General features: G+C 39.3%; 2 protein-coding genes across 2 annotated transcripts in view; both read left to right on the top strand.

Annotated features, from left to right (window-relative positions):
* LOC103366817 (fibronectin type III domain-containing protein 7-like) overlaps positions 1 to 1,147 on the top strand; it is an 11,071-nt gene extending 9,924 nt beyond the window's left edge. Inside the window, exon 14 of the mRNA XM_008294655.1 lies at positions 427 to 1,147. The gene's annotated coding sequence lies outside the window, so the exon portion shown is untranslated. The remainder of the gene's footprint in view (positions 1 to 426) is intronic.
* Positions 1,148 to 9,344: 8,197 nt separating this feature from the next.
* fndc7b (fibronectin type III domain containing 7b) overlaps positions 9,345 to 15,175 on the top strand; it is a 53,117-nt gene continuing 47,286 nt past the window's right edge. The window contains exons 1-6 of the mRNA XM_008294667.1: positions 9,345 to 9,427; positions 9,533 to 9,551; positions 9,815 to 10,075; positions 10,397 to 10,657; positions 11,906 to 12,175; positions 12,503 to 12,766. Coding sequence (XP_008292889.1) covers positions 9,365 to 9,427; positions 9,533 to 9,551; positions 9,815 to 10,075; positions 10,397 to 10,657; positions 11,906 to 12,175; positions 12,503 to 12,766 — 1,138 coding nt within the window. The 5' untranslated portion in view covers positions 9,345 to 9,364. The remainder of the gene's footprint in view (positions 9,428 to 9,532; positions 9,552 to 9,814; positions 10,076 to 10,396; positions 10,658 to 11,905; positions 12,176 to 12,502; positions 12,767 to 15,175) is intronic.

The raw sequence follows: 15,175 nt of genomic DNA, 5'->3' as shown, positions 1-15,175 counted from the left end.
TTAATTTGCATATACCAGTATAAGGGCTGCAAGGTGGGTTGGTGATTAGCACCGTTGCCTTGCAGCTAGACGGTCGTTTGTGTCCCGATGAGGATCTTTCTGCATAGAGTTTGCATGTTCACCTCGTGCAGCGTGGGTTCTCTCCAGGTTCTCCTGCTTCCTCCTACACAGTCAAAAAACATGTTGAGGTTAATTGGTGATTCTGAATCGTCTGCAGGTGTGAATGTGAGTGTGCTTGGTTGTCTGTCTCTAAGTGTAGCCCTGTGATAGACTGGTGACCTGTCCAGGGTGTCCCCTGCCTTCACCCCTTAGCTGGGATAGACTCCAGCCCCCCGCGATCCTAGTGAGGATTCATCAGTGTATAGATAATGGATGGATGGATGAATGCAATTTTAATCTTTTTTTTATTCACAACATCTCCTCCAGATACAACACATCATCCTCATCATCCTCTTCCTTCCTCCTTTGTCTGACTGGAATGAAGCCTGGCTCGTAACTAAGCAGAAGAACTACTCAATTAATATACCTTTTGGCCATGACACATGGGTGAATAATAGAAAATAATATTTCAGATATTGTTTGTTGTTGTAAACCTGCCTTTAAATGATGTATCATGTGTCATGGCCAAACAAAACCACCGCTGTGTCCTCAACATTCATAATAAAGCACGTAAATATGAACAAATCAAGTATAAGAGGACAGAAACAGTCTCTTTTGTTTGTCCTGCTCACAATATGTATCATGAGATAAAGTCAGGATATGGATTTAGTGGAAAAGTGAAAAAAATTCTCATGATAAAACATTTGATAAACAAACAATAAGCCGTACAATATAGTGAGAAAGTTGTGTCTAATTGGGATAAATGCAGATTAGTTTTATGCCAGGACTATAAAAATGTAAAATTAAATTATAGAAATGACAAAAACAATTAATTGGCAAAACAGTAATCAGTAACCAAAACAGATGTATGAAAAATGTTGCCACTTTCACTCAAGAAGTGTTAATCAACAAGTTTACCAAATTAAAATGATTTTTAGCAGCTCCAGCCCCAAGTAGGACGCCTCCTGATGATGAAGTGACAGACTGGAAGCACTTCAGTGTGCCGCTTGTTATCCTCAGGATGTATTTCATTATCTGGAATATGTGTCACTGTGTGAAACTGATTCATATTTCAGTTAATAAAGAATTTCCAGCATCAGTTTTGTGTTTTGTGGTTTCTTTCACGTGTAGACATGTACTTAGAAGAGAAACATAAAGTGGAACTTAATCAGAACACACTATTACCCTTGTTGATCTGTTTATCTGTTGGTTTGTTTTAGAATATCTCTGCAGGCCAAATAGACTGTTTTTGGTGATTTGCTTTTTAAATTTAAATTTGTAGAAGAACCTGAATTGGTTTTTTTTGTTTGTTTTTTTTAATGTAAATCTCAACTGATCAAAAATGTGGAAAATTGCTTAAGTTATCCATTTTTAACTGTTGACCAAAGTGTGCTCAGGACATCCACCTAGTGGAGACATCACATGGCGTCCATCCCTTCTTTTGTTTTGCATTTTCCTTCCTTTGGCTGCAGGCTGTGGGTCAGTGTTGCATTGTTCAGCACTTTGTACCAAATACTTTCAGAGAGCTTCAAGTACGTTTCATGTCTGCAGTCTTTAAGACACTGTACAAGAGCGTCAACTAAATGTACAGCGAAATCTGAATTAAACATACTTTAACTAATGGGTCATTCCAACTCAAGTCATCAAATTTTTTTTAGAACAATTTCTGCTGGAGCATGTTGGATTGGCTGAGATTTTTATAGCATAAAATATGAATATTTATGAAGATATCTCTGAAATTTCAGCTTGATATAACAAATGCTTTACCAGAAATTTTTTTTTAAATTGCCCATCGATCACTTTCAGCACGTTTTTCAATAACAGTATCTCAGGAGCTAGTAAAGAAATGTCTCATCATATCATTGATTCAGATTCTGCAATATTATATTTAACAAGTTGATCAAATAGTCTTTGATTATGGGTGAGTTGAAATATTTTTTAAAAGGGAAGCTTCCATGAAAAGTCTCATCTTTTAGCAGACATTAACAACAATAACAAACGATAATGCAGAAGTCTACTACTGACCTGTCAAAAAAACAAAAACTAAGGTTATTTTCATTGAACTTCCATACCTGATTAAGCAGGTCTGACAAGTTGTACCACAAAGACAAAAATATTGCTAGATAGCTTGATCCAAGTAGAACAGAGTTCTGGAATGAAATGGTTCTCCAGATATAAGTACTTGATATACACTGTCGCCTATGGCATGCCGTTTAGGAAATTATATATATATATGTAAAAGTCTGAATATGTGGAATGAAACTCTGAATATATGGAATGAAACTCTGAATATATATAATGAAAGTCTGAATATATGGAATGAAACTCTGAATATATGGAATGAAACTCTGAATATAACGAATATCTATGGGTTAGATGTGATGGCGGCACGCACAGATGCAGCAGCCCCTTCCACAAACAGCGAGAGTGAATGTTTTGAGGTTCTTTCAAATGTCACTCAGTCCCTAATATTGAGTCTGGCCACCCCTGACACAGATCAATGTGTTAAGACAATGTGGCATACTGTCCACAAGCTTGCTGATGGTGTCAATGGGCAGGACGTCCCACCCTTCAATCAGATCCCAAAGTTAGCATTAGATTCACCTGGTAACTAGGACTCAGTATGTGATCATTGTGCCTGGTCAAAAGTGATTACTGTTGTGTATAAATAGAAATAAATTTTCAAGTTATGTTGCTAACAAACAAACCAACCAACAAACAGAAAACATAACCTCCTTGGCGGATGTAAAAATCTTTGTAAATATCTTCCGTTTTGTCACAACTGCTTCATGTCTGTGGTTAAATAGAGGGCATTCGTTTGAATGCCGTGTGGGAACCACAACTGTGGAGAAACGGTTCAACAAAAAGTTCTGTCAGAAAAATAACAGCTGCTGGATGTGACTCCACTTGTATGACTACATGTGCAGCACCTCTCAGCTCTGCCCCTGCCTGTCCACATTTAGGTATCTCTTATTATTTCTGCTGTGGAGCCTCTGCATTTTAGCCTTTTATACCGCTCATTTCAAAATCAGAAGCATTTTAGAACTCTATAGATTTACATTATCAATACAACCTATGGCATTTATAAGTTTACACAAGTGAAAATGAAATGCATAACAGCTGAATGTCATCAGCATACTGACTGACTTGTGCTTACTAAAGAAGTCACCTGAGTGAATGTAAGTTCATTGTCAGAGGTCTAAGGATAGAGCCTTAAAAGCCACCATGTTCAATATTCAAACAGTCACTGCTACAGGTGGTCAGAAGTCAGAGATTGTCAAGCAGAGAGTAAGATCTACTGTGTCAAGCGCAGTGATTTTAAACCTACAGCTGTACTTTTTTGCTGGTAAAATTAATGTTAAAATAAATGTATTTATAAGGGCCTCACAAAAACTAGTCTAAATACACTGCACATGCATTACTACACTGTATATAGTGCGTCCTATGTAATGCAGAAACATCCCTGTGTTTTTGTGTTACTGTATATCACATATAGCAGCTCTGGACAGAGTTGAAGTCCAACTCTGTTTAAAGGAATGAATGACTGTTAAAGAATAATATCTTGATCCATACAGGGGTTGTTTTGGTTTCCCTACAGTGTAGAAAAGCAATGAGCTCCCTAGGTTCTGATTTGGTATTCAGACTGTTGCTTTCCTTCTATAATCAGAACTATAACAAAGCGCTCAGCTGACCATTTTCATTTTTCTGGCACTCGATGTCATAATAAGTCATTTCCACAGCCACCAGGAAAAGTTAAATTACATAAAGGAATTAATAATGCTTTTCTATCCTTCAGCACACAGGATTACCCACGAGAGTGACCAGGATCTGGACGCCATTTTTATATCCGCCAAGTGCAGCTCTGACAATGAAAAGCATCTCTAAATTTTGTGGTTTTCCTTGTTAAACACACCCAGCTAACAGTTTCACAGGGCTCCCATCCCAGGAACATGTGCCGCTGTGGCCTTTTTTCAAAAGTTTCAGTTGGCTTAAGTCCCTCAAAACACAAAAGGGACGTCTCTGGTATTATCCCCAGATGCCCTGCGAACAGTATAGTTTATCGATAATGATACTGTGGTGTCCTGTGGGGAATTGTTGTCTTTCAGACCTGAAACACGGGACATGACTCAGCCAGAGAGATGGCATTTCTTTGAGACACACAGATATGGAGATCTTTTAGCAGCTTACGTAACATACCACTGTAGGAATATCTACCAAGTGAGACAGTTTATAGAACATTTCGTGTGGTAACCGCAGACGGTTTGATGTCGAATTTATTTGCAACACACATACATGTGTATATACACGCATGAATATCCTTTTTCATACTTTCTTTTTGTGTTTGGCTTACCACCTTGATGTGAGCTCACGTGATCTTGATGTTTTGTCACGGCATAATTTGTCATTTGATCTCTCAAATTCTGGCTCTTTATTTTTTTTTCATTAAAGCAAAAGTTTCAGTTAAAATTTATTTATTTGGACGGGACAGTACATATTAATACTTTAAATAAGTACAGTTTTAGGAATTACTTGGCTGTTAAGAGGGTGGATTTTGATGAGTTTGAAAGCTGATGATGTATTCCTTTTAGCTACATGGTCATGGGAATTTCTGGTAACACAACCTCATCCCGTCTTCCATTTCCAGACTTTTTACATTTTATTTATGTACTTTGATATTATAAAGCACTTAGTGAGCTCAGTTTTATAGAGGATAGTCAGTCTCTAAATCTATTCTCTAAAGATAATGGTTCCCAGAAGAATCCTTCCAGGAGTGCATGGCGGCGTAGCAGAGAAGGCCGGGGAAGTGTGTTAGACTACAGGGGGGTTACTTAGAAGGGGAAAATTTGTAGATTGTCATTTGGATTTGAAACATATCTTTTGTGACACCAGTCCTGAAACTTTTCTGACACACCTCGTAGTGATAGTCCATCCATCTATTATCTATACACCACTTTATGCTCTTTAGGGTAACAGGGGGGCTGGAGCCTATCCCAAGTGACGTAGGGTGAAAGCAGGGGACACCCTGGACAGGTCCCAGTCCGTCACAGGGCTATAGGTAGAGACAGACAACCAAGCACAGTCAGATTTACACCTACGGACAATTTAGAATGACCAATTAACCTCAGCACGTTTTTGGACTGTGGCTGCCTCACTGCTAGAAGATTGCATCCTGGCCTGGGATCTTTCTATGTGGAGTTTGTATGTTCCTGTGCAGCGTGGGTTCTCTCTGGGTTCTCCGGCTTCCTCCCACAGTCCAAAAACATCTAAGTGTAGCCCTGTGACAGACTGGAGACCTGTTCGGAGTGTCCACTGCTCCCTCCTTCCCCCGGATACCCTACAGAGGATCAAGCAGTGTATAGATAGTTTTTGTGGTGGTTTATGAGATTTTGGGTTTTTTGGAGATATTTCACTAAAGGAAGCATTATAGTACATTAATGAATAAAAAAATAATGAACAAAAAATAATATACCATCTCACAGTGTTAAAACCTTGTAACAAGTTTTCAGTCTGCACTTGATCTGGATCAAGAACCATCTTCTTCTTACTTTGAATATGGTTTAAATTTCCACTAAACGTTAACTGAAATCTGTACATGATTTTAAGGACATCTTTCCACCTAACATGTAAGCAGGCTGCTGAACAACCAGAACTGACAAAAGAAATTTCATCTCACCCAGACTTTGCCTCACAAAACATTGCTCAAATTCTTCTTTTTAAATACTGATCAACAACCAGAGCAGGAGATCGCTTCAAACAGGCCAATCAGTTCTGTTTGCACCGGAAGAGCAACAATCCTCATCCTATTTATTACTGTAAGGCTGTTCGTCTTTGTGTCACAAAGCAGTAAAGCACACCTTGTGTATGTATTATGTCATGAAACTATAGTAAAATACCTGAAGACAGTATCATATGTGCCACTATTTAAAGAAAACATGCCCATATATAGTACATAGCACAGCTACACTATTACTAGTAATTATACAGTAATTATAGTGACATTTAGATGAAAAAGAGGTTTAGACTGGAAGTAATCTGATAGTTTTTTTGTCTGGGTTACAGCAGCCATCGTTTTAAAAGCTTTTGTACTACAGCGGCCATGTTTTCTACTAAAATATAGAAATTTCAAATCAGTTATACATCTCACCTGTAATTCAAATGTAGTCATTTTTAACACACTATCTTATTACTTAGTTTAAGTTTGCTATTCAGTCAGTGAGAACTTTGGTGCTTCAGAAACTTATCTTTTCCTTCTTAAAGAGTACTTTGAGAGTCTGACTGAACTCCTGTTTCACTTTTTCTAGTGCTCACTTGTCTGATTTTATATCCAATAACGCATCAGGTGATTCCACTGCAACTTTATTGTCTTCTAATATCATTTTTAGGAACACATTGCATCTTGAATGACTAAGATGACTCGAATAATTTGTGGGAAGTTGCATCACAAGATGCTCAATACCTGTGACCTGTAACAGAGTCGACTTGGAGACAATATCACAGCTGCATAAAAATACAATGACATATCAAGGCGTTCGCATCACTTGTCCTTATTCACTGTGCTTTAAAATTGCTCTTTTGTTTAAGCAGGGCAGCTAAAGTTTCCTGGCAGGTTTGAGGCCCATATCCACTTTCATGTTGACTTCCTTTTTTCTAATACACGACACGGAACTAGGTGGTGATAGTCCTTTATTCCAGTGATAAAAGATCTTTTTCAGTTCAGCATGTAGCCTACATAAAGCCAGCTTAGGGATTAGTCTATCTGGGAGGAAATTAACTTTTCATCCAAATACTCGACCAAACACCATCAAAGGCTGACAGTTTAAGAGAGACACAACTTAGTAACAGCTCCAAGCATGCCGTGTTTTGTAAGTGCATCCCATTTAGATGAAGTCCCAATTCCCAAGTATGTATTGCCGACTTTAGTTTCAGTGGCACTTGTCTTCTTTGCTCAGGCGGCCCCTCCCAAGCCTTTATCTGTTCAGCTCAGGTCGTTCACTGTGTTCTCATGCATTGTTCGTAGGATGAAAACGCATAAACATGTGTGAAGTCGCAACATGCCTTTACAGTTTTTATATTTACAGTAACTTGGATGGGGAAGGGTGGATACAAAAAAAGATGAGGGCCTCTTATTAGAGAGGATTAAAGAACAGACAGAAAGAGAGCAAATGGAAAGTATATATTTTGTCCTGAGTTTAAAACATGCACTTTCTTGGGTTGATGTCACATGTGACATGAGACGACGGGGGACGGGATGTGTTAGTAGGTCAGTAAAATCAAGCTGCATGTAGAGTGTGGCCTGTGAATGCTGAAGTTATGACACTGTTGTGATAAGATCAATGTTGGTCGGGGCTCCTTTGATCAGTTTGACCTAAATCGTGGAAGTTTAAAGTGGATCAGCTTGAATTTTTCCATTTGAGTCTTTTATGACATTCACCGATCAGTAACAGTCATCTAAGTTCTGACATTGTAACTACATTGTTTTAACATTAGCATCTGAAGCAAAATGCTACAGGGATATTTAACAATTCATTAAATTAAAGCTTAGAACAGCAGAAGTCAAACTTACATTTGGGAAATGTCATTTAGAGCTCATTGACCTACAGAGACGACTGAACCCCAAACTTACCACAGTAGCTATATTGTTCTGTGTATATTTTAAATGCAAAATAAGTTCAGGGTCCTGAAATCAATGGGAATAAGACAGAGAATGTGGCTAAGTATGACAGTTCATTCCAGAAACGTCCATCCATCCATTATCTATACATCGCTTAATGCTCACTCGGGTTGTGGGGGGCCGGAGCCTATCCCAGCTGAATTAGGGTGAAGGCAGGGGACACCCTGGACAGGTCACCAGTCTATCACAGGGCTACACACAGACAGACAACCAAGCACACTCACATTCACACCTACGGACAATTTAGAATCAGCAATTAACCTCAACATGTTTTTGGATCTTGTGGGAGGAAGCCGGAGAACCCGGAGAGAACCCACGCTGCACGGGGAGAACATGCAACGCAGAAAGATCCCGGGTGTCCTCACCAGGACGCGAACCGGCGACCTTCTTGCTGCGAGGCAACAGTGCTGCGCCACCTTGCAGCCCATTCCAGAAATGTACTTAATAAAAAGAACCTTTCCATCAAAGATTTCTCACTGTAAAGTAAACTATATCTACTGATGAAAACTGAAATGGCTGGACAGTGAGTCGACCTGTATTTCAGATTTTCATGTTAAGTTTACTTGGTTTTGATAAACATGGTTACTGGTAAGATACTGTAACATCTATGTCTGTGTTAACTCTAGTTTTGCTTTCTTGGATGTGGGATTCCACAGACTCTGAGCCTGACCCTGACTTTAATAAATATATTGTAAAATGTATTAGAGCATCAATTATTCTCTATGCCACAAACTAGACTTATACATTTAATAGAAACAATGTAAAGTACATAAGGTGTTAGTTGTTATGGCCACCAAAGGTCATTTTTTACATGTTATCTGGACTGTGCATGAACACTCATATAATCACATTTCATATGCAAATCTTAATTCATGGACAAGAAATCTACAGTATAGACATTGCAAGTTTGGGGTTTGATCTCTTATGAATAAACTCAATAACAGACGTTGAGACGGACTACTGGCACACATATGTATGTCTGTTTTTTTGTTGTTCAGATACACAAGGTTTAGCGCCAAATTAATAGTATTGTCAACACAAATTACAGATATGAATTGTAAGAAAGTCTGTTTTTTTCACTGATGTTTGACTATCCGAAGTCCTTCAACAGCACAAAATTACTGTAGGGAAAAAGAAGCTGTTTAAGTTCACAAATATGAAAAACAAGAAATACCAAACAAGTAGACATTAGCATTGTTGGAAACTGATGCCTACTTTCACACAAAAACACCAAAAGCAGACAGACCGCTCTGCTATGAGACAAAATGGCCTGGATGAAAGTTATGCAAACTTCTAATTGCGTGACAGAGAGAGAAAGACCTTCTCATCCTTTTCATTTCAGGTAAATCCACCAAACTCTCTTCCATCCTTCCTTCCTTCCTTCCTTCCATCCATCCATCCCACCCTCCATCCCTCCCACCTGCTGTGTTCTCAGGGCTGCTCTGACTGCCTGGGGCTGTTGGTGGGACAGCCTTCCCCATTTGGGGAATACTGATTGGTTCCCACAAGTACTGGACTAAAGCTCAAAAGAATCCAGCTCACCTGTTGTGTTTGACTCCCGTGTACACTAAACTAATTTTAATTCCGCTCTCAATGTCAAAGATGGGATTCTTGGGAGCAATAGGCTTTTCTTTAGTATTGGTATCTCTAACTCAGGTAATGTTGTTATTTTTTTTCTTCCCTTTTTTTTTTCTTATTTATGATTTTAAAAAAAGTTATAGCATATTTCTGATTACCTTAATTTTGTGTTTTTTTTTACAGATACATCATAGTGCAGAAGGTAAGAAAATGAAGAAAGTTAGTTTAGATAATGTGAGACAGTTTATGTGTGCTAGCATGAATTGGATTTTAAAAGAAAAGCACTATATTATGTATAAAATGGAGTTAAATATTTTACACTAAATGGATGCAATGTGTGTCATGAAGATATAATGTAATCATGGCAAATATCAAGCACCTATGTTATTTGAATGCAGTTGCAGTGTTTACTGATCAGTAAACAAAGTTTATTGTGTATTCTCAGTGTATTCTCATTTCTTTCAGGCTGCAAAATCCTGTCAGCAACTTCTTCAAGCGCCTCTTCAATTTATGTAGAATGGGAAAAATATCCGGGGGCAACAAGCTATCTTTTGGACCTTCGAAAGAAAAACTCTTCAGGTTCTGCACCGGTTGTGGTGACTGTGTCAGGAGACAAGACGTCGAAGGATGTCCAGGGTCTGAAACAAGGGACCGAGTATAGTGTGACTCTCAAAGTTTTTTTGTTCTACTTTGTGGAGTGTGTGAATTCAACTTCGGCGTACACAGGTAAAATCACTGACGTTGCCACGCTGGTGGTCGTGACCGGGAATGTTGTTATTTCTGAGTGAACGCGTATATTTTCGGGAAATGTAAATCAGCCATATTTACACTTCAAGAACAACAGACTACATACACAATGAGCTGCTAAAAGAGTTACTTATACTATAAATTATTCAATATATTAGCTGTATCAAATCATAATCCTGTCGGAACTGCGCCTTTACGCGCAGAAACGCACCGTTACGCACAGACGCTTCACTTTGAGCGTACGCAACGCTGCTAGGTAGCGCATTCAAAGATGTTTTTTCATCTTCTCTTTCCTTCCAGTCACCGCGACAACGCAGATAACACACGGCTGGGCATCTACGAGCACCTCAATCACTGTAAAATGGAAAACGGTACCTTTGGCGGAGTACTACTACCTGGAGGTTTACTCTCAGGATACTGGAAAAACGCTTAACTACACCTTGACCAACACCTCGGCTGTAGTGGAAAACCTGCAACCCTCCTCTAACTATGACTGCTACGTATACACAGTAAACAAGGGCGGCATGGGAGAGAGCAGCAAAGTGCGGACCATCAGGACATGTGAGTGATCCGTGTCAGTCCGTCTCGACCCTAAAACACGTTTAAAGATGAATGGATGATATACACAGTCTTGTGTGTACACATGTTCTCTGTGTGAGACACAAGTCTCACACTGCTTCATCTCAATCTTGCTCACGTTCAGTAAATTTATCAAAGAAGATTTTCTCATTTTAAAAGGATATTACTCAGATGAGTTATAAGCCTTTGCAGATGTTCCTTCACTTTGATGCAAAAAGCTACATGTAGTCATGTAGGTTGTAAAAAAAAACAACAAAAAAACAAGGAGAGTTTATAGGTTTGCTTCACACTGCATTTTATTTAAAGTGACAGCATTTAAATGACATGTATCCCCATGCCAATAAACTCCCACTAAATTATTCTATGAATTAGAACACTAGGTAACAAATACTATAAAATCACTTCTGTTAAGAGTGGTTTAAAATGCTCCTCCAACATTGGGTCTTAATTTTCAGCATTGACCTAAATATGGGTTCAATGAGTATAATATGAAAGTATGTTCCCTTACTTAACCTTTAAAGTGGTTATATCACAAATCCAAGATCTTGTGTCAGTCTCACTTAAGTCAAGCATAAAAAACAGTTCTTAGTTTTTAAATGCATTTATCAGGGTTTTGAAATATCTGTCTCTGTCTGATATCTGATTTTATTTCCACCCAACTGCAATAAAATAAAATAGGGCTACGATCACAGTCCACAAAACACAGAAAAACTTTGGCTACACCTTGTCCATTTGGTCTCAGTCGTTCCACAATACAATAAACAGTCTCTTGGTGACTCTGGAAGATGGAAATCTGATTTTGGACAGCTTTTGTAGGAGCAACTGGCTTTAAATGAAATAGGTCTTAAAGAAACTGCAAGGTGCTGATTTATCAGTGATGTGGACTGTATGTGTTCGGAAAGACGAGGTGCTGTTACCAAATAAATTTGCAAAATGTGTCAGAAATTTGACTCCAAAGATTCCGAGGCAGGTATTTTAAAACTACAGCTTATAATGTGAATACCTAATCATGGCTTGGAACCTCTTTAATTAACTTCGCATACAAGAATTTGATGTATTTTTACGTAAACTGATGCATTAACACTGTTTGACTTGTCTTTGGCTGTAATAGTGGAATATGAATTTATAAATGGTAACTGTAACCCTTTTTAGATCTTCAGATCAAAAAGGTCCACAAGAATCATCAGCTGAATTATCTTCCCCTAAGTAAATCCTCGTTTCTGATTTTAGTGCAATCGCCACCAGTGGGTGTCACAGCAAAGCAGACTGGACAGGATACAGCGAGAATAACGTGGCAGCCGGTGAAGAAAGTCCTGTTGTACCAAGTCATCATCCGGAATCTCAGTGACCCCACCAGCCAGCTGTCCACATACAATGTCTCAGACACCAAGTTGGATATTGGAGGCATCCTCCCATGTTCCAGCTATCTGATATTAGTGTCCTCATTCAGCATATTCTTGGTGCCGAGCGAGCCCACAGAATACATGTACACCACCAACAGTGAGTCGGCAGAGCCAAACCAATATCAATATCTTGGTGATTAGGATCTAGGTCAGCTTTTCTCTCTGAGGCGTCCCTTTCAGACACGCAGAATATGATCCTCAGGGAAAAAAGGATTCAGATGCCCTGACAACCTACTTGTTGAGCCTATCATGCAAACATAAACCTGGAAAAAAAAGAAATCTAAGTAGACTGTTTTACAGTATACTGTCAGTTTTCCCATAAGAGAAATCGTTAACCACACTGTTTCTGATAAAGTTTCCACCATAAACAGTTTTTCATCTACAAAATAACAAAACAACATTTTATCTACTGTGTTACTTGCAGAGTTGATGCCCGTTTCGTCAGTATCGGTGGAGTACAGCTGCACCTCACACTCTGTCATGGTGTCTTGGTCGGCTGTTTTTGGGGCCGACTCCTACTCGGCCACGGCGACGGACAAATATGGTACAGAGATGTCATGTACGAGCTACGGCACTAACTGCTGGATCCCTGGACTGACTTGTGGTCAAAGCTACGTAGTGCATGTAACACCCATGTCACAGAACTGCAAGAACACGATCAACGCTACCTCGGCCACTTTCCATACTGGTGAGACCCAAAATAAATACTTGTAGAGCAAAGAAGAAGAAACACTGACATCTTGTCTGAATTACACTTTGATCTAGTTTGTTCAGTAGAGTGTGACCCGTCATAACCAACCAGCTGAGCCACTGTTACTATGTAAGCTTCTCCATCAGTGACTCAGCACTATCTGATCCACCTCATTTTAAATGAGGGGTCAGAGTGCTGAAGTTTAGCTGTTGAGCCCATGCTAGACTGAGAAATCCTTTGTCATGACTTCAGAAGTAATGTGGTGGATATCGTTCCACCAACCTTTCAATTTGGTTTAAACAGCACCAGTTCACTACACGAGTCATCTCAGGGGGCGTGATACAGTTAGACAAAGGCCATACATATTTTATTATACATAGAAAACTTAACAAATCCAATGATTCCCTTTGGGTAAGCTCTTCGGAGGCAGTGGGGGAAAAAAAACAAAACTTTTTAACAAGAGGAAACCTCCAGCAGAACCTGGTTCAGGGTGGGCAGACATCTGCGTCAACTGGCTGGAGGGAAGGTAAAGGGACAGAGAAAAGGATGGCAGAGGGGAAACAGAAAAACAGCACATAGTAGAACAGTAAGCACTGGAGAGGTTGGTGAAGCCAGTAAGTGCAGATCAGAAATGTGTAACTCCACACCTACACAAACTACAGGGGAGAGAAGACGCATGCAGTTGTAGCTAATAAATATATAAAGATTGACAGAGGAGAGTAGATGAGAGATTCTCAGTGCCTCATCATGGGAAGTGTCCCAGCAGTCTAGGCCTATAGAGGCATAAGTAAGAGATAGATCAGGGTCAACTTAGCCAGCAAAAACGGAAGTTTTAAGCCTGATTTTAAAAGCAGGCAGTGTGTCTGCCTCCTGAACTTAACTATGGATTTTCTTCACAAGTATTGAAAAGTCTGCCATGTCTTTACTTAAAGGCAACTTCTTTCTAAATTTAATCAAAGTCTTTACAAGAACTTGACTCTATTGGTAATGTTGTCCTCAAAGAAGTATTTCAGTGACTTGGTATTGTAGTGCCACAAAGTCGGGCATCTTGTCACAGCCACATTCAACAGCAGAGGCCAGAATTGCCTGCAAGCGTCAGTAGCATCTATTTTTAGACTATCACAGCCTGCTGAATGGCCACATCTTGAACCTCCACACTTCTAGCTCATCATTGAGGCTTTCTATTATCACTGTCTTTAAGCTCAAGCAGAGAAGCTACCGAAGTCATATACAAGTGTTTTCACACGCTGATCAGAGGTTGGCACACTACAAATGAAACAAATTTTCAACCTCTGTTCTACAAAAGCTGATTGACTGACTTCTAGCAATACCAGAAACCAAATGGGATATGTATGGTAATGTAGAACAGAACTAAGCATGTCTTTCAATTGGCAGGCCTGATCACAGTTTATCATGCATTACATATCTGCCAAATTGCTTTCGGATTCAATCTGACTGAGAATCAGGCTTTTCATATATTATTCACCAAAGTTTAAGGATCGGCAGAAAAGACGTGGACAAGAACACAACCACACACGTACTGAACGGTAAATTTGGTGGTTATTTTGCAGAAGATAAAGTAATCCAACCCCTCATGAATGATACCATACTATTCAATTTTAGGATGACAAACATTTTACCTGCTCCACCCTGCCATCTATTTTGTGCTAATCCCATTGTCTCACATGTCTCTCCATTCTGTCGGAGAGTTGGTCAAGATAGTTGTGTCCAGCCCCACCTCCGGGTCACATTGTATCTGCTACGCTGTTGTGACTTGGATGACGCTTATGGCAAGTGCCCGTTGCTGGGCCATTTAATACTTGGAAATGAAACCAGAAATAATGAAATCAGGTGAAATGAAATCTTTCTATCTAAAAGGCACAACAACAAAGAGGCAGCATTTTTAGATCTTGTTTTGTAAAGACAGAACTCCTGATGACCTTTTGCAGCCTCAGGTTATAGTGCATCATCAACTTCTACAGACTATTTTGATTCACACATTGTGGAAACATGATCTGCTCTTTTGAATTTAGGTATTTTTGGTATAAATGTGCAAATATCACTTGGTCCGTCATGACTGTATTACATCTACTTGTCTCTACCTCTGCTGAGGTCACGTCAGTCTGGCATCATCTGAGAATACTTGTTTACAAGATATTTCTTTCCAAGCCCAAGTTTTGTTTGCCGTCTAAGTTCACACGTTTGCCTGAATGATCAGTAGGTCTCTCCTTTGAAAATTGGGTCTCCTATTGACGCCACTGTCTATATCACATTGTGTTGTGTTCAGCCTGCTAAGAATAAGCCTGTGTGTGTATGAAACCTGAAACCTCGTACAGTGAAAAGCAACACTGGAGTACAATCTTCAGTATCAGGGCGTTTTAAGCTGAAGTGGGATTTGAGACACTC

The sequence above is a fragment of the Stegastes partitus genome, unplaced genomic scaffold (assembly GCF_000690725.1).
Source record: "Stegastes partitus isolate 25-593 unplaced genomic scaffold, Stegastes_partitus-1.0.2 Scaffold983, whole genome shotgun sequence".
NCBI lineage: Eukaryota > Metazoa > Chordata > Actinopteri > Pomacentridae > Stegastes > Stegastes partitus.
Note: the sequence above shows the minus strand (reverse complement) of the source record. Positions and strands in the feature narration are given on the sequence as shown.